The 21,724-nt window shown below is 44.8% G+C and overlaps 1 protein-coding gene across 1 annotated transcript in view; it reads right to left on the reverse strand.

The window, feature by feature from the left end:
- The window catches only part of RASA3 (RAS p21 protein activator 3), a 130,064-nt gene that overhangs the window by 75,366 nt on the left and 32,974 nt on the right, over positions 1–21,724 (reverse strand). The window contains exon 2 of the mRNA XM_081198343.1: positions 4,672–4,789. Within this exon, the coding sequence (XP_081054469.1) occupies positions 4,672–4,789 (118 nt within the window). The remainder of the gene's footprint in view (positions 1–4,671; positions 4,790–21,724) is intronic.

Here is a 21,724-nt window from a genome sequence, read left to right on the forward strand (position 1 = left end):
AGCTTTCATGGATTAGTTTAAGCATTTTCTCAGCTCTGAATAGTGATTGCTCCTAAATATTTGATAGTAGCTTCTGGGTATTTGAAATCTTTTCAGCCCTGTTGTGACACACTTTCATAAGCAGTTCACCCGTTGGGCATGATGGTCTGGTTCAGAGCCAAGTAGAACTACTAGACAAAGTGGGAGGCAGGAACCAAAGCTACAGCTTTTGCAAAAGCTTTCTCCAGTATTCTTCTTTTCGCCATAAGAGGACTGACCAGCTACAACGTGAAAGAATACACACCTAGAGAATCAATTTCTGCAGAAGAACTTCACAACACGTGGCATTGTTGATAATTCATATGGGCAAATGTATACAGCGGTACCTCGGGTTACAGATGCTTCAGGTTACAGACGCTTCATGTTACAGACTCCGCTAACCCAGAAATAGTACCTTGGGTTAAGAACTTTGCTTCAGGATGAGAACAGAAATCGCGCAGCAGCAGCACGGCAGCAGCAGGAGGCCCCATTAGCTAAAGTGGTGCTTCAGGTTAAGAACAGTTTCAGGTTAAGAACGGACCTCCAGAACAAATTAAGTTCTTAACCCGAGGTACCACTGTATATGCTTATTCACAGGAGTTCAATATTTATGTATGATTCTACTTAACTTCCAGATTTGGTCCAAGCAGTTTATACAGCCAAAAAAAAACCCCAGACTCTCAGTGAAGGAAAGTCTAATTTTATATTATATTATTTGCAACTGGGTTGGCTGACCTATTAGGGATGCATTTCATTTGTTAAACCCATTTTCTTGGTTAAATCCATCTAGGAGAAGGAAAACTCTTGATCCTTAACCTCCACTTCATTGCAGGTTATCTTCAGGAGAACAACAGGCTAAGGCGAGGTCGGCAAAGTTTTTGTGGCTTAGGCCGGTTCACGGTCCTGCACATCTCGCGGTGGGCCGGAGTTTGTGTGTGCGCACGCATGCATGCATGCATGCATGCGCAAACGCTATTTCCAGCACTCCTTCCAGCGTGGAGGAGGCGTGCGCAGCTTCCCATTGGCTGTAGGAGCTTCCTGCAGCCAATGGGGAAGCCGGCCAGCATCGCAGAAGGAGGTCCCCGCTCTCTTCCGCGCTGGTTTAGCGCATCACACAGGAGCCGACCGAGCAGGGGTTTCCGAGCGGACGGCGGGGGTCCATGGGCTGGTTAAATGATCCCCATGGGCCTTAGGTTGCTGACCCCTGGGCTAAGGAGTAAGTAAAGTAAAGGGACCCCTGACCATTAGGTCCAGTCGTGGCCAACTCTAGGGTTGCGGCGCTCATCTCACTTTATTGGCCGAGGGAGCCGGCGTACAGCTTCCGGGTCATGTGCCCAGCATGACTAAGCCGCTTCTGCCGAACCAGAGCAGGGCACGGAAACGCCGTTTACCTTCCCGCCGGAGCGGTACCTATTTATCTACTTGCACTTTGACGTGCTTTCGAACTGCTAGGTTGGCAGGAGCAGGGACCGAGAAACGGGAACTCACCCCGTCACATGGATTCAAACCGCTGACCTTCTGATCAGCAAGCCTTAGGCTCTGTGGTTTAACCCAGTGTCACCCGCGTCCCCTACACAAATCCAGAGTAGAGTCCCTAAGACAATTGGACGGCTTCTTGTATGCCTCCTTCCAGCAACTCCTGCAGTCCAGCTAGTGCCAAATGTATTGCTTTCTTTTCCTTTGGAGCATATCAGCAAGGCTGAGAGGCGGCTGTTGTCATCTGGGCAGCCCAGGACCTCCATACACACTTGCCCAGGCTTGTGCCCCGGTGTGGTCACTTAGGTGCTTCTAATGCAGTGGTTTGACTTCACCCCCAGAGGCACACTCCACAGACTCTCTAGATGGACCGATGGCTCTCACTTCCAGCACCATGCAACATGGCTATCTGCCTACCTGCAAGTACTCAATAAGGATAACCTGATGCCACTATGCACCTTAGAATTCAGGAAGGAGCAATGCAGATGGATGGAGCATTTCTCTCTCCCACTTCCATTTTTAAGGGTCTTGGATGGGATTTTGGGTGGGAAAGGGCTGAAAAAACGTGGAATCTTCCCAGGAAAAATGTCAAAACCTTCCGGTCTGTACAACCCTACCCTTAATGACATTTGCAACAGAATGTGCGCTCCTTAAAGCTTTGATTCCAACAGAGTGAAGAATGCCTAGATGTCTGCAATCTGCCCCAGTGAAGTGCAACATTAAGTAATTACCACTGGTCAGTCACGGCCGAAGTTCCTAAAGGAACTGGAGAACAGATGCAATTTCTGTTATCTGTCCAGGGTAAAACATGTTCTGCTTGAAGCTACCATTCCACACCACCTTTTGAAGTCAATAATTGGTTAAGAGGTATGGACCGGAACAGATACCTGTGCTCATCACTAACTTACATCGACAGCTACAGAGAGAGAGGAAGGGATCATGTGCTATTGTCAGCCTGCTGTGGAAAATTACTCTGCAGTAGATAGTGGAAGGAAGCATGTATGTCCTCAAGCCACAAAAAGTTTTGCCTGCCTGTTAACTTGTTGTATAATTATTTACACACCAATAGCAACTTACAGGAAGCTTACAGCATTAAAAAAAAAAGATAGAATATGTTCCTGCTTCATGGAGCTTAGCATCCAACATAAGAAGAAAACATAAGCATCCAACATAAGAAGAGAGAGAAAGAGTGGCAAGGGATGTGAACAAATATTCACATTCTTTCATTGGGATGGAGTTTCTATTCTTTTGATTCCTGAAATATAAAGTTGAGCATGATGATCCAAATGGTCTCGCCGATGAGTAAACCTTTAACAAAATCTTTTGTTCCCTCTTACTGCACTTTGCAGAGACCTCTTAAACTCACTAAGGTTGTAATCCTACGTGCGGTTAAATCAACAGGACATAACTATGCTTAATTGCAGCCTAAATGCATTTCAGCAGTTTCTGCAAGTAGTGACAGACAACCTTAATCATCCTTTCCTTTTTGATTCCTCCACTCCACCCTTGCTTGAAAAGGAAAGGATGTTCATTCTCAGAAAGTGGGTCAAGTCAGCACTGCATTCACCTGCTCTTGAGTTGTTCAAATTCTGTTGTGAGTGTCAGGTGTGGCCATCAAAAAAACTGAAGGGCAGACCCACTTCCGTGTGCCCCACCTCTGCCTAATTCCATTTTCGCTACTCCCATTTCTCAGCTCATAAGAAACCCAGGAGAGAATGCATGTGAGAACTCAATCTGGGGGTTGTATTTTGCACTGGGGAGTTAGAAGTGGGTGGGTGGGTCAGGAACAGGTGTAGGTGGGAGACAGAGAAAAATAAGCATCGTGGACAAGTCATTAGCAGTTGAGAAAGTTATCGCATTACTAAAGCAAAGTTAGATGAAACCTGGGGGAAATTGCTTCAACAAGGGGCAGAGGAGACATGTTGGTGAAAACTGCTGCCTCTGCCATACACAGATTTCTGCAAAGGCTCTTACAGTATAATCCAGCACACGTCTACACGAAATAATGATTTGCTCTGTTCAGTGGGGCTTACTCTCAGATTGCCACCTTGAGCTTTGCAAATTTGGTCATCCCTGCCCTCGCTAAGTTAGTGGGAAAGGGTATGCTAGAGAGAAAGACGTGATGCTGGGGGGGGGGAGAGGAAACATTCCCTGATCACATCTTGAGAGCTAAATGGGCTTTTGCTAGAAATAAGCACATCATGATTGCAGAGAAGCTACAACGCACCAGTTTAATGTTATAGGAATGTCTAAAAATAACATTTCCCCCCCTTCTTCCCTCCACCCCCAAAGGACTTATTTTCTCAATAGGAAAGGGTTATTGGATTAGTCCAGCAAAGTGACGTCAATGAAGACAATAAACCCTCCTGTGGGCCATTTTAATGATCTTTGAAATGTAAAAATACGTGAAGCTTCATCCTCTGAGCGAGAGAGAAGGATTCAATTGACAAGAGAGTTAAAGATTCACTCCTACACCCATGTACATGGGAATAAGATTCACTGAACTCAATTGGACTTACCTCTGAGTAGACAACTATAGGAGCACTCTGAAAAAACCTGAAGCATTTATTTGCAAGTTCCATGGATTTTCAACAGAAAAAGTGAAACCGTAACCACTCAACTACACTTCCCTTTGTCATGCCTCTGGCAGCCCCGCTCCCACTACCCGCAATCCACACTTTGGGTGGGGGGACACATTTGTAAAGGGGAACCTGTGACACACAAACAAGCCCCCCCCCCCATGCAAAACCCTGTATAACCGGGTTCTAAATATGAGTGCTCATACCCAGAGCAGGCTCTTTCTCTACAGATATGCCACCCCAGTCTGTAGGTGGGGGAGAGGATTGGAAGAACCAACAACCACAGCCCCAGTATCCCCCTCACACAACTCTTAAAAATCACGTGAACTGCAACTCCCAAATAAGGCAGCAATTTCCATCACATCTAGTTCAGCCCTACCGAATGGGTTTTCTCAAGAAAACAACATTTTGTGTGTGTGTTTTTACAAGGAAAAATACAAGATGCCAGGATTCTGAGATACTACTGGGCAATTTATATAAGTGCCAGAAGCTTGATGCAGTTCTTCTCCAGAAAGCAAAATAAGATATCTTGAACTCCAAATAAATGTACAGTAGAAAACTGCTAGGATACTTTTTAAGTCAAAATAAATGTTGTTACCATAGTGATTTCTCCACTATTTTGGTCCTGAAAACCTCTTCCTGGTCCAGGTTTACAGTACAGTAGCAATCCCTCATCTTGTTTGGCCCTGGATACGTAGGAAGATTTTTAGCTTCTCCTAAAAAGAAGAAGAGGGAAAGAATTAGGGAAACGTATTTGGAGAAACAATGCATGGTTAAATTTTGGAATTCTTAAAATGTTGTCCCACTTGTGGAAGCTGGGAGGCAATCACCACCTAAAGGAGATGTTTCTATTGAATATACCCGAGTACTTTTCAGGTTTTTACTCCTATTGAATATACATTTAAAATGCCTAGTATTGTGGTTCAGCTATGGGATTACAATGGGGACTTGGGTTCGGCCTCTTGTCTAAAACCCCTGAAGAGGTAACAACACTGATAGGAATGGAGTACGGTAAACCCACAAGTTACGCACTTTTACCTTCCATGCACTCAGCTTTACATGCTTGGCAATTTAAAAAATAAAATAAAATAAAATTTAAAGGAAGTGGGCGTCAAGGGAAGACTTTGGCAACTCCACCCGCCATTGAACCCAATGGACTTTGACTACAGTGGTACCTCGGGTTAAGTACTTAATTCGTTCCGGAGGTCCGTTCTTAACCTGAAACGGTTCTTAACCTGAAGCACCACTTTAGCTAATGGGGCCTCCTGCTGCCGCTGCGCCGCCAGAGCCCGATTTCTGTTCTCATCCTGAAGCAAAGTTCTTAACCTGAAGCACTATTTCTGGGTTAGCGGAGTCTGTAACCTGAAGCGTATGTAACCTGAAGTGTATGTAACCCGATGTACCACTATTTATGCGAATTTGGAGCGACCCCCAAAACATAACCCCTGCGTAAGTACTTACTGTACTCACTTCACACACACACACACACACACACACACACACACACAATCTCTGACCAGTTCAAACATTATCTAAGGCTCTATTGTGCCCCCTCCCCTTCACAGATGACAAAGCATACAAAGGTGGGAAGAAGTGAGCCTCTTTTTTAATCAAGTATCCATGTGGAGATATGCACTGTATTAGGTGCATAGTGAGACAGAGAAGGTACACACACACACACACACACGGTAAAATCACATTTGACTGGGAACATAGAATAATGAGCATGTAATTTTAAAATGCCATCTCATTCTTAAAACTGCACCAGCTGAAAAAGCTGAAAAACATCTTCATGTATGCGACAACGGCCACGAGAGTTCTAGCAGCACAAGGATGAAGAAACCCCAGCTAAAGAATCATGGCAAGAAAAAATGATGGACTATGCAGAACTGGCAAAACTGACATATAAGCTACGGGACAAGGATAACTGTGACTTTAAAGATGAATGGGAACCCTTTACAAAGTATTTGAAGACACAACAAAGCAAACTAGACTCCTTGGCTGGCTTTGAATAAACATTCACAAACTTTTTATTGATAATAATCAGCTAAATAGTTTGAGGATCTATACAACTGTGTAACATGCAGAAAACAGCATTCTCAGAGAAATCAAAGACTGGAACTGAGGGAAGTCAGGGAGTGGGGGTGGGTTTTGTGTGGGGGATGGGGGGAATAAGGATGATATGTTTCTGGATAATATGCTTTGTTTTAATTTTGAATAAAAAAAGTTTTTTTTAAAAAAAACCTGCAACAGCTACTGCCCTAAACCATTACTTTTGACAACTGACAATACTAAGCTATCTGAGCCGACAAAACCACACTCCTTTGCAAGTCTCAGCGCGCACCATCTAGGAGAGGTCCACAGTGCAGCAGCTTCTCAAAGCGGCATCAACCACTCCTGCCACAGGGAAAAGTGTAAAAACGTGGATTTGTCTCACGTTTCATAGGGCTGGTGCCATTTTGCCTCCACAAGAACAAGGAGTCATAGCACACCAATAATAATAATAATAATAATAATAATAATAATAATAATAATAATAATAATAATAATAATTTATTATTTGTACCCCGCCCATCTGGCTAGGTTTCCCCAGCCACTCTAGGCGACTTCCATAGAAACCAAAAATACACTAAAATATCACACATTAAAAACTTCCCTGAACTGCTGCCTTAAGATGTCTTCTGAATGTCAGGTAGTTGTTTATCGCTTTGACATCTGATGGGAGAGTGTCAGAAAGGGTCCACTAATCAGTTTGGTGCAGTAGAAGTCAGAAGCCTGTTAGAAAACGAATTCAACCTTCCCTTTCACTTGCAAATGGTTTTCTTCCAAGGAGAAGCCTTTTCTGCTCCCTTGAGGATTTCCAGAAGCAAGCGCTCTATGTTTTATTGTGTTTCTGCAGTAGAGAGAGAGATTATCATCAGGTGATACACAAAACCCAGAACACTCTCTCCTGATAAGATACCAATTTGTGAGCGGATGGGTGAATCTTATTTGCAACCACGTCTGAATGTGTAAATGTAAAAAGCAGAGACATCACCTTGCCAAAAAAGGTCCGTATAGTTAAAGCTATGGTTTTCCCTGTAGTGATGTATGGAAGTGAGAGCTGGACCATAAAGAAGGCTGATCGCCGAAGAATTGATGCTTTTGAATTATGGTGCTGGAGGAGACTCTTGAGAGTCCCATGGACTGCAAGAAGATCAAACCTATCCACTCTTAAGGAAATCAGCCCTGAGTGCTCACTGGAAGGACAGATCCTGAAGCTGAGGCTCCAATACTCTGGCCACCTCATGAGAAGAGAAGACTCCCTGGAAAAGACCCTGATGTTGGGGGAAATTGAGGGCACAAGGAGAAGGGGATGACAGAGGACGAGATGGTTGGACAGTGTTTTTGAAGCTACAAACATGAGTTTGACCAAACTGTGGGAGGAAGTGCGAGACAGGAGTGCCTGGCGTGCTCTGGTCCATGGGGTCACAAAGAGTTGGACACAACTAAATGACTAAATAACAACAAAAACTGAATGTGTTAAGATTCAGGTCTCCAGTTGGAACAGTTGAGATGGCAGGCATGGATCCACTCTATGAATTACCACCCAATTTCAGCGGAACTGGAGGAAGGAACTGGAGAGAGACTAGCAACAGCAGCCGATAACTACGACAATAGGCCCAAATGAGTCAAGCGATACTACCTAACCATGTACAATTCCTGCTGTAGGTAAGGTGGGGGAAATGTATCTGGCTTGAATTTTAATGAGAAACTATCTATCTTGCAATTCTTGAGCCAATACCTCCTAATACCATTCCTTTTAGGTTCTACCCAAGACTGTAAGTCCTATTTGAGTGTTCTTTTTACTGGCATGTAAGTAAACATATGGGGGTGAGCATGGGCATGCTGCCAAGCCCCGCCTCCTCCAGCACATCTCTTTTCCCCAGTCAGGGTTTTGGATTGCATGGGGAATTGCCGCAAGTAGAGGAGGTTCCCTGCTTCAATGTTTACCCTCAAATTCCAGGAGAGTTGTAACTTGGCATGAGGGCGACACACTAGAGCTTGCTCCCCTCTTGCACTCCTGTTTACATGTGAGTAACCCGAATGCCCACACAGGGCTTGCATTTACTTAACTGTTTTGAGAATATGTTTCCATCCTATTCCCCAAAACATTTGAATGAGTCAATTCAAAAGGCCTATGTCAGGTGAATGCTTTTACACTTTTCATCGCAAGCCTGAAACCAGAACATTAGTAAAAGAAAGAGATTAACTTTCTAACAAATGCGTGCATAAAAAAGGAAGTACCACGTCATCTTGAAAAACGAGACAGTCTTTTCAGTAATGTGTGGGAATTTGTCAGTTCTTCAGTGAGATATTCTTGAGTGCTCAATCCATTTCCAGTTTCCATGGATTATTAGTGTGATGCTCTGAAATCCTGGAGACCACCGCCATTAATAAGACCATCTCGCCATGCAGCGTGAACTGCATAGATGTTGCCTCAGGCGCTCTAGAAAATTTGAAACCAGTGCCCTAGTGTTGGTGAATGCTTTTCACATCGACTTCTCTGCCACAGAACCTGTGGGCACTGTAAACAAACTAACAAAAAACCCTATGACAGAGCGGCCCAACTTTTCATACCAAGTGGGGCCACAAGAGTACTTTGACATGGAACCCACAGGTCGCACATGGCTTTGTTGCATGCTCAGGGGGCAAGGCAAAGATCTGACCCCACCTCTCTGCCCAAACCCACCTTCCCAAAGCCAGCTGAGACGCCAGACTTTGGGAAGGAGAAGCAATGCTCTGGCTGGATCCTAGAGCCTTCCAACCCCTTTCCCAAACTTGGGAAAGCACTGACTAGGTTTCGGGAAAGAGGAAGGAGGACTTTAGGACCCTGTCAGAGACCTCATAATGGAAGAATGGTGTGATATAAAAGCACAATCAATCAATCAATCAATCAATCAATCAATCAACTGAACCCCTGTGACACAACTGCAACACACAAGGAAGTTCCTTACAAGCGAGGGAAAGGCATGTGCTTAAATGTTTTTAAAAGATAAAGGGGCCCCTGATAGTTACCGTATTTTTTGCACCATAACACTCACTTTTTTCCTCCTAGAAAGTAAGGGGAAATGTCTGTGCGTGTTATGGAGCGAATGCCTACGGGTGGCGGGGGGATCTGCTGCAGTCGTGAGCAGAGGATCCATGGTTCCCCTTCCTTCCCTCCTCCGTGGCTCGCTTTTAAACATCAAAGCGGGAGAAGAGCCGCTGAGTGGGGAGGAGAGAGGGACAGAGCCTGCTTGCTTTAAAGGAGTAAAGCGGGAGAGGAGCCTTCTCCTCTTATACTCCTCTTCTGCATTATTAACAGCATCCTTCTCCACCCCCCCCCACGCGTGCTCCTTGTCCCTTGAGTGCTTTTCCTTCCCTCCCCACTTAAAACATGGTTACAAAGCACGGATCCACATGGATCCTCAGGATTTTTGCACTGGGTCACCCCAAATTCACCATCAGATCACATAGCATGTCCATGGCTACATCTTGCACCAAAAAAATCACGCACCCACTGTTGCCTGGGGCTGCAATGGTGCAAAAATGTGGTTACAAAGCATGGATCCACATGGATCCTCAGGATTTATGCATTGGGCTACACCAAACTCACCGTCAGATCACATGTCTGTGGCCACAGCATGAACCACAAAAATCATACATCCACTGTTTCGTTTAGAATATTTTTTTTCTTGTTTTCCTCCTCTAAAAACTACGTGCGTGTTATGGTTGGGTGCGTGTTATAGAGCGAAAAATACGGTAAGTCCAATCGCAGACGACTCTGGGGTTGAGGTGCTCATCTCGCATTACAGGCCGAGGGAGCTGATGCTTGTCCGCAGACAGTTTTTACAGGTCATGTGGCCAGCATGACTAAGCCCCTTCTGGCGCAATGGAACACCGAAACCAGAGCAGTGCACAGAAATGCCGTTTACCTCCCCGCCAGAGCAGTACCTATTCATCTACTTGCACTTTTTTGGGTGTTTTCGAACTGCTGGGTTGGCAGGAGCTGGGACCGAGCAACAGGAGCTCACCCCATCGCGGGGATTCGAACTGCCTACCTTTTGATCGGCCAGCCCAAGGCTCAGTGGTTTAGACTACAGCGCCGCCCGCGCCCCACTGAAATGTTCTTATTAAGTCCCAAAACTGGGCGCTGGTAACTTCCGGCTCCATTTAAAAGCCTGGGCTCATATCCTATCCCGGGGTGGATGGAGTGTAATTCGGGGAAGGGGGAGGGAGGAAGAGAATCATAGAATAGATATCCAAGAAGTGAATTCTTCTTATAAATCTTTTTTTATGAATAGCGGGCGAGGAGTTGGATTTTTATGTGTGTCATAGGAAGGAATGAAAGACAAACCCCTGTGTGGTGGAAGCCACACACTAAACCTCATAATTTAATCTGCTTCACTACATAACAAGGTGCTGGCAGGCAATGCTCACATTAGGAACAGGTCAGTTGAAAATCTAGGGTTCTGGCTGCCGAATCAGTATGCAGATGGCTGTGTGCATGACCTGATTTAGAAACCTAATACTGCCGGCCTTTCAACAGTTAGAGGCTGTGTGCGCGCACATGCATCCATTCACACACATTAAGGATTTTTGCTCTATTTAATATCTAGAAATAAACCACCAGAGATAATGCCAGTTAAGGAAATGCACAAATTTTAATCACAACTCTTATTAAAATGAACCACCATTTTAATATGACAGCCATGGGCAGCCAAGGGGGGAGGGGACAGGGAGGGGCCGCTGCCCCCCCAATCAACAAAAATAAATAAAAATACATAGCTAACTGAGGTTCTGCCCCCCTCCAACAAAAGGCCTGCACCCCCTAGCAAAAATCTTGGCTACGCCCATGCTCACAGCCGATTGCATTTTGCTTGCAAAGGTACACCTCCTGGAATGAAACAAAAAAGAACTGAGACCGGACAGCATTACATAGGATGTGAACCAAAGCAACATTAAAGCCAACACGCATAGATTTATTTTAAAATGAAGCACATGTGCATTATCTCTTCGTTTTGTTTTCTGTGGCAAGCCGCAGTGTGTTTTCCTTTCAATTCTGACTTAATGTTTCCTGCATGTGCAGTTGGGAATTGGCCCAAAGGAAGCAAAGGCGGGTTTGGGGGTGGGGTGGGGGGTGAACTCTGGGCTGCTCAAGAAGTACAATCGCCTAATGTAACAGCATCGTATTCCTAGTAAATGCAATGAAATATTGCTTCTCGTGGTCTCGTCTAATGGAGCTCCTTTGCTATCCAAGTTCAGACATACATGAACCAGTTAAACAACTTGGCTCCCCAGCCCCCTATTTTTAACCTGTCATCGGCATTGCCTGAAAAACTGCATGGGGCTTAAAAGCCTCCGCTGTTCTTTCATTTCCACCACCAAGCCAGACCAATAAATATCATTCCAAACTACTCTTTCACAGCTTGTATGCCATTTTAGCATTTCCACTGTTCTTGATAGCGACATCTAACAGCATGGAACTGTGATCTCATTTTCTATTTCGGTCAGATGTTCTTGTTAGAAGTTTCACAGCAGTGCTTGGCAGCAGTTATTTAAAAAGTGGAGCGTGTTAATTACACGCATAGCATTAAAGCTTGTGAAAATCTTCTCAGTTCATTTTTATGCGCGCAGATAGATACACATATATTAAGCTTTCCTAATCATGCATTATCGTGGTCTCAGCTTGAAGGCTTTTTTACAGATGCTAATTTCAGTACTTTAAAGCTCTGGGCTGAGTGAGAACATTTCCCCCCTTGTATTATCTGATTGCCTAGACTAAGATGAGATGGGCATCTCTCACATTTTGCACTACGTTAAGATTAGCTGTTATGGATGCTAAAAGATAAGGAGTGCACTTTTATCTGGGAATAAGCCCCATCGGACACAAGAGACGTGGTCTAGTTTACTTTGTTTGATATCTATACACTATTTTTTTTTCTATTTAAAAGGGTTGGAGTGGTTTACAACAAAAATACAACAAAAGCAAACAATTAAAGTCACATAATTGGTTAAAAACAAAAAGCAGAGTATGCTTTAACTAGGTCTCCACAAGAGAGCATTTAGAGTTCTGTAAAAAAACAATCCTGGTGCCACAACCAAAACAGCCAGGGGAAGAGAGAAACTTGTGTTTGCGCGTATTCAGAAGAAAACTGATTTCACTCTGACATTCTTTATACCAAGCTTATGATTCCAGCAATAGCATGATTGGTGTCCAATGCTCCAGAAGATCAGAAGCAGCCTTTGGGTACCAGGCAGCAGATATTCTTAAGCAAGGATACAGATGATGATGATGATGATGATGATGGAAAGCTTAAGATTGCAATTGTATACACCAGGTGCAAGTGAATCACAACTTGGATCGGCCACAGCAAGCCAATATTAGGGATTATGGAAGTTGTAGTTCAGCCACATCTAGCAGGGACGAAGGGTCTCCACATCTGATATACACTCCTATCTGGAGTAAGTACCATTTAATTCAATGGAGATTACTTTTCAGTAGACATGCATAGGATTGCACTGCTAATGACTTATTTGAGCCCACAATAAATGTCATACGCTGTCCTGCCATTTTATGGTTTCTCTGACTTAGCATATTAACCACGCTGGCGTCCTCTTGAAGTTGGCTGTGCATTTCCTAATCTGTGGTGTGCATTCCAGCTAAGCTTTTATTATAGTGGTTTTAAATGATCTTCAAGATCCAGAAGAGATTGGATCCTCCCTTCCAACTTCCTTTTAACTAACCTGCTTCTTCCCCCTAGAGGTTTCCTCTTTTGGAATTAAATGTGACCACGTTAAAGTTATTTTTAGATGAACGGTTTGAGACAGGAAACTTAAGCGTCTACTAATGCATGCCTAAATTTGACATAGATCCAAACTGCAGGCATTCAAGAATTTCTGACTACAGTCCTAGATCCCCAAACTGTCATTTATAAGAGGATGGTGATCAGAAATACAGCGTAGCTGCATGAGAGCAAGAATCCCATCTAGTCCAGTATTCTCCATCTGAGTTATAGGAAAAATAAAGAACTCAAAATCATGTGATTGCCTTCCTATAACTCTCAGAGGATATCAGCCTCTGAGATGCCAAGCTCCTATCCACAACTTCATGAAGCTATAAATTTCAGCACATTGCTTTGAACACAATGACTTCTTTTTGGCGTCCAATGGAGCTTCCCCATGTACAGGAATGGCAACTGCATATGCGCTGGGCTCTGGGACCTGTGTAAGTAAAGCTGCCCATTTTAGAACACGCACAGCAGAGGTGTGTGTGTGGGAAACCATTTCCTTAATGGGATTTTGAGCAGAGCAGCAACCTCCACATTCCTGAGTTCACATCAAATTTAGCAAAACCTGCTCTAAGACAGTAACTACAAAATCACCAAATCATCAGAGGGTGTAAGAGTAATGTGAACTTATGAAGCCATATACTGACAGGAAACTACAAGTCAAGAATCAGGAATACTTTCTAGACATCAAAAAAGCTGTAAAATGTGGCCTCTGCCAGCAATTCTTCTCCTGCTAATTATGCATCCCACCTGGTAAAAGTTTTAGTGGCGGCTGTAATTTCCAAATCTGCTCAGAGACGTTTGCATTGAACACTTCATGCTCTCAGAGAAAGAGCCTTTTCTCTAACAGAAAATGCCACAAAAGTGAAAAGCAAATGAACTCCAGACATTATGTTACTAATTGTTAAATTGCTTTTGGCTTTTTTAAAAATAAAATCCCGCAGTTTAGTTAGCTAGGGTTGCCTTACGTTAGGAATTTCTCAGACATACCCTGAATACTGACTCCAATACTTTGGCCATCTCATGAGAAGACTCCCTGGAAAAGACCCTGATGTTGGGAAAGATGGAGGGCACAAGGAGAAGGGGACGACAGAGGACGAGATGGTTGGACAGTGTTCTCGAAGCTGCCAACATGAGTTTGACCAGACTGCGGGAGGCAGTGGAAGACAGAAGTGCCTGGCGTGCTCTGTCCCATGGGGTCACGAAGAGTCGGACACGACTGAACGACAACAACACCCGGAATACTGCAGTCCAAAGCAGTGTCTGGGTGGAACTCGGCAAAATGTCCGGGAAAATCCATACATACTGACAGTGTCCCTTTTGCCGATTTCCCTTAAAAATAGCAGCCCTAAGTTAGCAAACCCTGCTAAAAGGAAGTACCCATATATGTGTGTGGCAAAAGCTAGACGTTAAGAGAGCCATATGAATACTTTGCTTACCGTATTTTGCGCCCCATAAGACGCTCCGGCCCATAAGACGCACCTAGTTTTTTGGGGGGGAAATAAAGGGAAAAAATTATTTCCCCCCCAGGCGCGGGGCTGGGGCAGCCCGAGCTTCCCCGACCCCAGCCCGCAAACAGGCAGCTCTCTGCAAGCCGTGGGAGCCCAGCGGTGGTTCCCGCTGCTTGAGGAGAGATCCGCGAAGCCTGCACGTGCTGGGATCAGCGCGGGCAGGCTTCGGGATGCCTGCAACTCTCCCCAAGCAGCGGGAACGTTCCCGCTGCTTGCGGAGAGATCCGCGAAGCCTGCAGGCGCTGGGATCAGCACTTGCAGGCTTCGGGATGCCTGCAACTCTCCCCAAGCAGCGGGAACGTTCCCGCTGCTTGCGGAGAGATCCGCGAAGCCTGCAGGCGCTGGGATCAGCGCGGGCAGGCTTCGGGATGCCTGCAACTCTCCCCAAGCAGCGGGAACGTTCCCGCTGCTTGCGGAGAGATCCGCGAAGCCTGCAGGCGCTGGGATCAGCGCGGGCAGGCTTCGGGATGCCTGCAACTCTCCCCAAGCAGCGGGAACGTTCCCGCTGCTTGCGGAGAGATCCGCGAAGCCTGCAGGCGCTGGGATCAGCGCGGGCAGGCTTCGGGATGCCTGCAACTCTCCCCAAGCAGCGGGAACGTTCCCGCTGCTTGCGGAGAGATCCGCGAAGCCTGCAGGCGCTGGGATCAGCGCGCGCAGGCTTCGGGATGCCGGCAACTCTCCCCAAGCAGCGGGAACGTTCCCGCTGCTTGCGGAGAGATCCGCGAAGCCTGCAGGCGCTGGGATCAGCGCGCACAGGCTTCGGGATGCCGGCAACTCTCCCCAAGCAGCGGGAACGTTCCCGCTGCTTGCGGGGAGATCCGCGAAGCCTGCAGGCGCTGGGATCAGCGCGCGCAGGCTTCGGGATGCCGGCAACTCTCCCCAAGCAGCGGGAACGTTCCCGCTGCTTGCGGAGAGATCCGCGAAGCCTGCAGGCGCTGGGATCAGCGCGCGCAGGCTTCGGGATGCCGGCAACTCTCCCCAAGCAGCGGGAACGTTCCCGCTGCTTGCGGAGAGGTCCGCGAAGCCTGCAGGCGCTGGGATCAGCGCGCGCAGGCTTCGGGATGCCGGCAACTCTCCCCAAGCAGCGGGAGCATTCCCGCTGCTTGGGGAGAGGTCCGCGAAGCCTGGAGAGCGAGAGGGGTCGGTGCGCACCTACCGCTCTCGCTCTCCAGGCTTCAGCGAAAGCCTGCATTCGCCCCATAAGACGCACCCACATTTCCCCTTCATTTTTGGAGGGGGAAAAGTGCGTCTTATAGGGCGAAAAATACGGTACTTCTTCTCAATTATCTACTAAAGCATCAGCTTTGTGCTTCTTCTCTTTATGAAGAGAAGGCGAGCGGTATAAACAAACACATCTGTACCGCAGTGAGGGAAGTCATTCGGTGGTGGCAGGAACTACTGCTATAGCTAAAGCTACACTGGGCAAACAGTCTAGCGCATTGCTGATCACATCATTTAATGTGGATAGAGTTTTGTAAAGACTGTGTGGGCCAGAGATGCATCATTTCATAGACCGAGTGCCAACTGCACCAAATTCATAGCACCCATGTGGGTGGGACTCCGTTGCCTTGGTGAGACTTTGGCCATAGTTCTTACCTGATAACTGACTCCAAGACTAGATGTATTGGGGGGGGGGGGATATGTCCATACACATGTAACAATTTACTATCTCTCCTTTCCAGTGGCTGCTTTCATCATATGAAAAGAACAAACCATATTTTTCGTTCTATAGGACGCACCGGACCACAAGACGCACCCAGTTTTTAGAGGGGGAAATCTTCTCCCAGAGCTTCTTGGGGCTGCGGGGGAAGCCCGGGTTTCCCTGCCAGCTCCAAAGAGCAAAGAAGCCAAGACAGCGAGCAAGATCCATCCTGCTGGCTGTCTTGGCTTCTGCCATAGCTGCGCAACCTCTCCAGCCGGGAGCTAAACCTCTCCAACGCGGCTAAAGAAGCGTGGCTAAAGAAGCCAAGGCAGCGAGCGCAATCCATCCCGCTCGCTGCCTTGGCTTCCTCTTTAGGCTGGCCGCGTCAGTCCTTTCTCCCTCCTAGGGAAAAGCCCGCGAGAGCACGCAAAGCTTATGTGCAGCTCTTGGGGGCTTTCCTGCCTGCCTCCCCCCTGCATTCGCTCCATAGGACCCACAGACTTTGCCCCTTAGTTTTTAAGAGGGAAAAAGTGTGTCCTATGGAGCGAAAAATATAAGTGAAAAGCTTATAAGACATAACAGGAAGCCAATATATGACTAGTCTTGTAAGATATCTATAAAATACTTCATGCAACTTGGCCCTCCTGGGGGAAAAAAGCATGTAATCTTACATATAAAGACCTATATACTGTAAGATTAACAATGCAATCACATGCATGCCTATTCAGAAACAAATGCTATTGAACTGAACAGGACCAACTCCAGGAATTCATAGTTTCCTGACTATGGAATAAGTGTCCATTGCTATTCTCCATTGCTCCATATACCAACCAAATGCATCTCCTTTGTGGAATATTTTTTTAAAATAAAGTATCTTTAGCCCCACCCACTCTACAAGAAATGCAATGTCGATTTTATTTTTGTAACAGCTGATAAAGTTGAACATTGACTTGCCCAGATCCACTTATGAGTTTCTCACATCCAAACCCAACAATATACTTACTTTCCTCATTATTATACCAGCTTTCTAATGCAACAGGAAATTTCATTCTGAATGTTAATGACATTCAGAATGTTGATTTTTTTTTATTTTCTTCTGCTATTCACATCATTTAAACTCTTATTAAAGTACTGCAACAATGTTTAAACGTCTTCATAGCAGTAAACTGCTTTAGTGGATACCATAATTTTTTCCTAGAAGACACTTATATGCATCCAACTAACATTTCAGTTTTTGTTATATTTACAATAAAAGTGTGCATGAATTTTACAGAACCTAAACAAACATCTGAATATCAAATTTGTTGTAAATTATGAAATGCAACATGATGAAATCTCACTTTAGCAAAAAACCGAATTGCACTGTAAAATACTATATGGTACAAATGCTGTCAGAAGGCAGAATAGAATTAATCTGGATATTCAGCAGTTCTGGCTAATTTTTCATTTAGTACTCTAATAATTTTACCACTTAAGCTGTCCTGCATTCAATGGCCCACTTTCAGAGGAGATAACGGCTTCTCTGCCAATGAACTGCTTTGTCATGGATAAATGAACTACATAATCAGGACAGGCAAAAATCAGACTGTATTGACCCAAATAAGATATATTTTCTCATAAGTATAGGGCGCTGCCAAAATGCTAAGAGACATCACTCCTTTCATTCAAAAAGCTGGCAGGCAAGTTCAAAGCCATTCAGAACAAAAGATAACAACAGAAGGACTGAAGTGTTTTGGTTTTAAAACAGAATAAAGCAAATTCTTATATTTGTAGCTTTGAAATGTACACAACCTTCACAGTGTTTCCCATGGGATAGGTTTATCACAGACAGTCAAACCTCGGAACTCAAACAGCTCCGTTCTCGAATGTTTTGGCTTCCAAACAGTGAAAATCTGGAAGTGCTTCAGTTTTCGAACGTTCCTCAGAAGTCGAATAGCTTCCAAGGTGCATTTCTCTCCCCCCCCCCCTTACTTTGCAGCCAGTCCACTGATCCTTGGTTTTCGAACGTTTCGGAAGCCAAGCAGTCTTCCAGAACGGATTACGTTAAAAAATGGAGGTTCCACTGTACAAGTTTCGTTCCAGACTAGCAGGTTTGGATTGCACAGGATTTGCCAAAATGTTTGGTACCCGACAGGCTACTGCCATTTCAAATTACCAGATTATCTGGAAATAGCTGCAATAGCCTGAATGGGCAGTTCTATGGATCCAGCCTTCAGTAAATAAACAGAAACCAAATGGCGGCATATTTGAAGGAAGTGGAATCGAAGGCTGACATTTCCCAAAAGTATGGTGGTGGGCTCTCATTTATTTTAACCACAGAGTCTCTATGTCACAATCGTAGTTTATCATGACAGCTGGTTTGAAGTCATTCTTGGGGATATTTATGGAAAATTATTTCCCTGTGTCTATGAACCTGATGCCCAAGTGTGTGTTTTGTGCATGGCAAAAAAGCTTCCAAATGGGCCTTGGTGTTATTTCAGAATTAAAAATAAAGCTCTTTCTTCCATGAGTAATGGTATTGTACTTAAGGGATGGGATCGTGTGTGGGAGGGGCCCTGAGTAACAAGTTTGTACAGGGCCATCTCAAGAATGATGACTGGACTCTAGCTCCTGTAGCAAACACTACTGCTGCAAGAAATATGGGGTCATTATCAGTTTCATTTATTTATTTTTAAAGGCACACCTCTAAGAATTTAAATCCCAGCTTCATTCTGCTTGAATCCAATGTTGGAATGACCTCCTTGCAACAGAAGGACATTGGCTAGTGATAGAAGTTGACTTTGTTTTAGAAACCAGTTTTTTAACCATCCCCACCCACGGAATTCATCCAAAGTATACATTTCTGTTGGTGTTGTCCACAGGCTGAATGAGAAGAGACAACTAACTGGAGGTATTTTTTAACTTCTAATGGTTGCCAGTTTGCTTGTATACACTTGATGAGGGCAGTGGTCCCTGTCTGAAGCTCCAATTCTATGCACACTTACTTGTGAGCAAGTCCTGGTGAATAATATGGGTCTTCCAAGTAAATATATGTAGGCTATACATATAGACCCACTGCTTTGCTTTTCTATAGTCTTTCCTATATGTACTATGGTGACAAAAACAACTAGGGAACACTAATATTTATGCTGCGTATTAGGAGAGCTTTAAAAATAGTGATATGGAATGAAGGTTCAAGTGCACGAAGGCGAAACATTCCACTTATCAAATATAAAAACATAAAAAGGATACTATCATGCAAAGAGCAACCAAATCGTGTTCCAAATTCTTACAAATAAGCATAGTTTTTCCTCTGCCTGAAAGCAGCAGCCATAGAAACTCAACACATACTGTAAATCAAACACCAAATAACGCACAGCATGATGCCTTTTTAACGCAACATTCCCACCAAAAGTGACTAATTTGAACTCTGCAAGAGACGAAATATCACATGAGTCTTGATCCGAGAAATGAACTCCAACCAAGACTGATTCATCCTATAGTATATTGAATGTGATGAAAGCCAAATGCTAAGATTGTTTTGCTTCACAAATGCTCATTTATCTCTAAGTGAAACATGAATGTGTTTACTTACTCTTTCCCTCCTTAACTCTTTGTAGTCGGGAAGTAAATTGTTTACCACTATGGCTATTAGAACAGAACATTTCAATCCAGATTGGGCGGGGTGTGTGGTTGTGTGGGTGGCTTTTGTTTTTAAAGAGGGACAAAAGTCAAAATGCATGCATGTAAAGTTTGTGGGGCTGTGGTCCAAGAGCGCGCTTTCTCTGTGGTGGGCCCATGTTGTGGAATGCCCTCCCTTCCAAGGCATGCCTCTCCTCATCACTGTATACATTTCAACCACGAGTCAAGAAGCATCTTTTTGCCTAGGACTTTGGGGCGGCAGAGGATGAGCACAGAATCTCTCTCTTGATTCCCTTTGCTAGCTTTGGTTGCTGTTTGGTACAGTGTAATTGATGTGTTTAGCAGGCATTAAGAAGTTTTATGTGTTAACGGACTACACAGTGAATGGCAAGCTGTAAATGCACAGAAACAAACTGAAGACCAGCATATAAAGTATTTTTAAAACAAAACGAAGCAAAACATTTTTTTTTATCAATTCATCTTTGCTTTGGGCTAAAAGAGGCTTTGAAAGCATGCAGGAGAAATGAAGCATGCAAGTTCTCCTATGGCAGAGGAAACACCTGAACCTGCCATGCCTAGATATAATGGTGTTCTCACTGTGTTGGGCTTGGCAGGGGGAGATGTGTAAGCTCAGCACTGGGCAGTCAAAACAAGCGTGCAAGGAGGAAGATCAGATCTTCCCACTGGTTTACCAAGTTTGAAGTCATTCTCAGTGATACATTAGGAATTGGGGGGGGGGGGGAGAATCTGGTCTAGAGGTCATCAACACAATATGATATGAAGGCATGGCTAGTTAAATATGCAAAGGACAAACAGCAACTTGGCATAAATAGTATTTAACAAATAATATTTAACCTACTGCAAAAGTGTATTTATCCCAACTTGTTTGTTCTTTTCAGGTTTGATTTCCTTTCGTTTTGCTTTACTTTGGGTTACATATGCAAACCAAATTCTTGGTTTGTATCCCTCATTGCTCTGTAACCGAGTGGTCGTGTTTCTGGATGACACTGAGTATCTGGATCCACTTCAGTTGGGGTTTGAGGCCTGGTTTGGGGGCAGAACTGGCTTTGGTTACCCTGACAGGTGTCCTGTATTGGGAGAGTGACAAGGAGAGTGTAACCCTGCTGCTCTCAGCAGCTTTTGATCATGGTATCCTGCATCAAGGGAGTGGTACTGGTATCGGAGGAACTGTTCTACAGCGGTTCCATTCCTCCCTGTGTGGTTGACCCAATAGGGGGTCCCAATTGGGGGAGTGGGTCTTCAACCCCCTGGCACTTGTGCTATGGGGTTCTTTGGGGCAACATTTGTCCTCCTGTGCTTTTTAAAAATATCTATATGAAGCCATTTGCACAATGGTCATTCGGGGTTTTGGAGCATGGTGCCATTGGTAAATTGGCAACATGTAGCTCTATTTCCTCCATAACATCTGAACCAGGAGAGGCAGAGCAAGGTCTGGACAGGGGCCTTTATGCAGTGGTGGACTGGGTGAGGGCCAATAAACTGAGTTTGAACCCTGGGAAGATGGAGACTTCGTAGGATGGTGTCATTGAATCAATTTCTTTTTTCAAGACAGACAGTTAAACTGACAAATTAGGGAAAAAACCATGGAGAGACCTGGTCTGAACAAAGACATTGGATTCTTATCTCATTATACATGACTAAGCCATTTCTCACCTTCTCACCCCTTGCCTTTTCCTGTAAGACCTATTACAGTCGTTAAGAGTCGTCAACAGGCTCATCTCAGCTATCTGCCAATCTCCCATTCCCACCACCCTTCTGAGTAATACCCCTCCCCACCTTCTCACTATATAGAAGGATCTGGCAACTTCTGTTTCAGTGTATCTGAAGAGGTGTGCATGCACACGAAAGCTCATACCAAGAACTAACTTAGTTGGTCTTTAAGGTGCTACTGGAAGGAATTTTTTTATTTTGACAAATTAGAAATCCAATTCAGACCTCGAAGGAAATTGTGGCATGAAAGTCAATTTTAAATATGAACTTTATATGAATCTGTGGTCCTGTGCAGACATGTTTTAAGAATTTTCTATCTTGGTTAATATAGCA

Source organism: Podarcis bocagei, assembly GCF_964188305.1.
Source record: "Podarcis bocagei genome assembly, chromosome: 6".
NCBI classification, from domain to species: domain Eukaryota; kingdom Metazoa; phylum Chordata; class Lepidosauria; order Squamata; family Lacertidae; genus Podarcis; species Podarcis bocagei.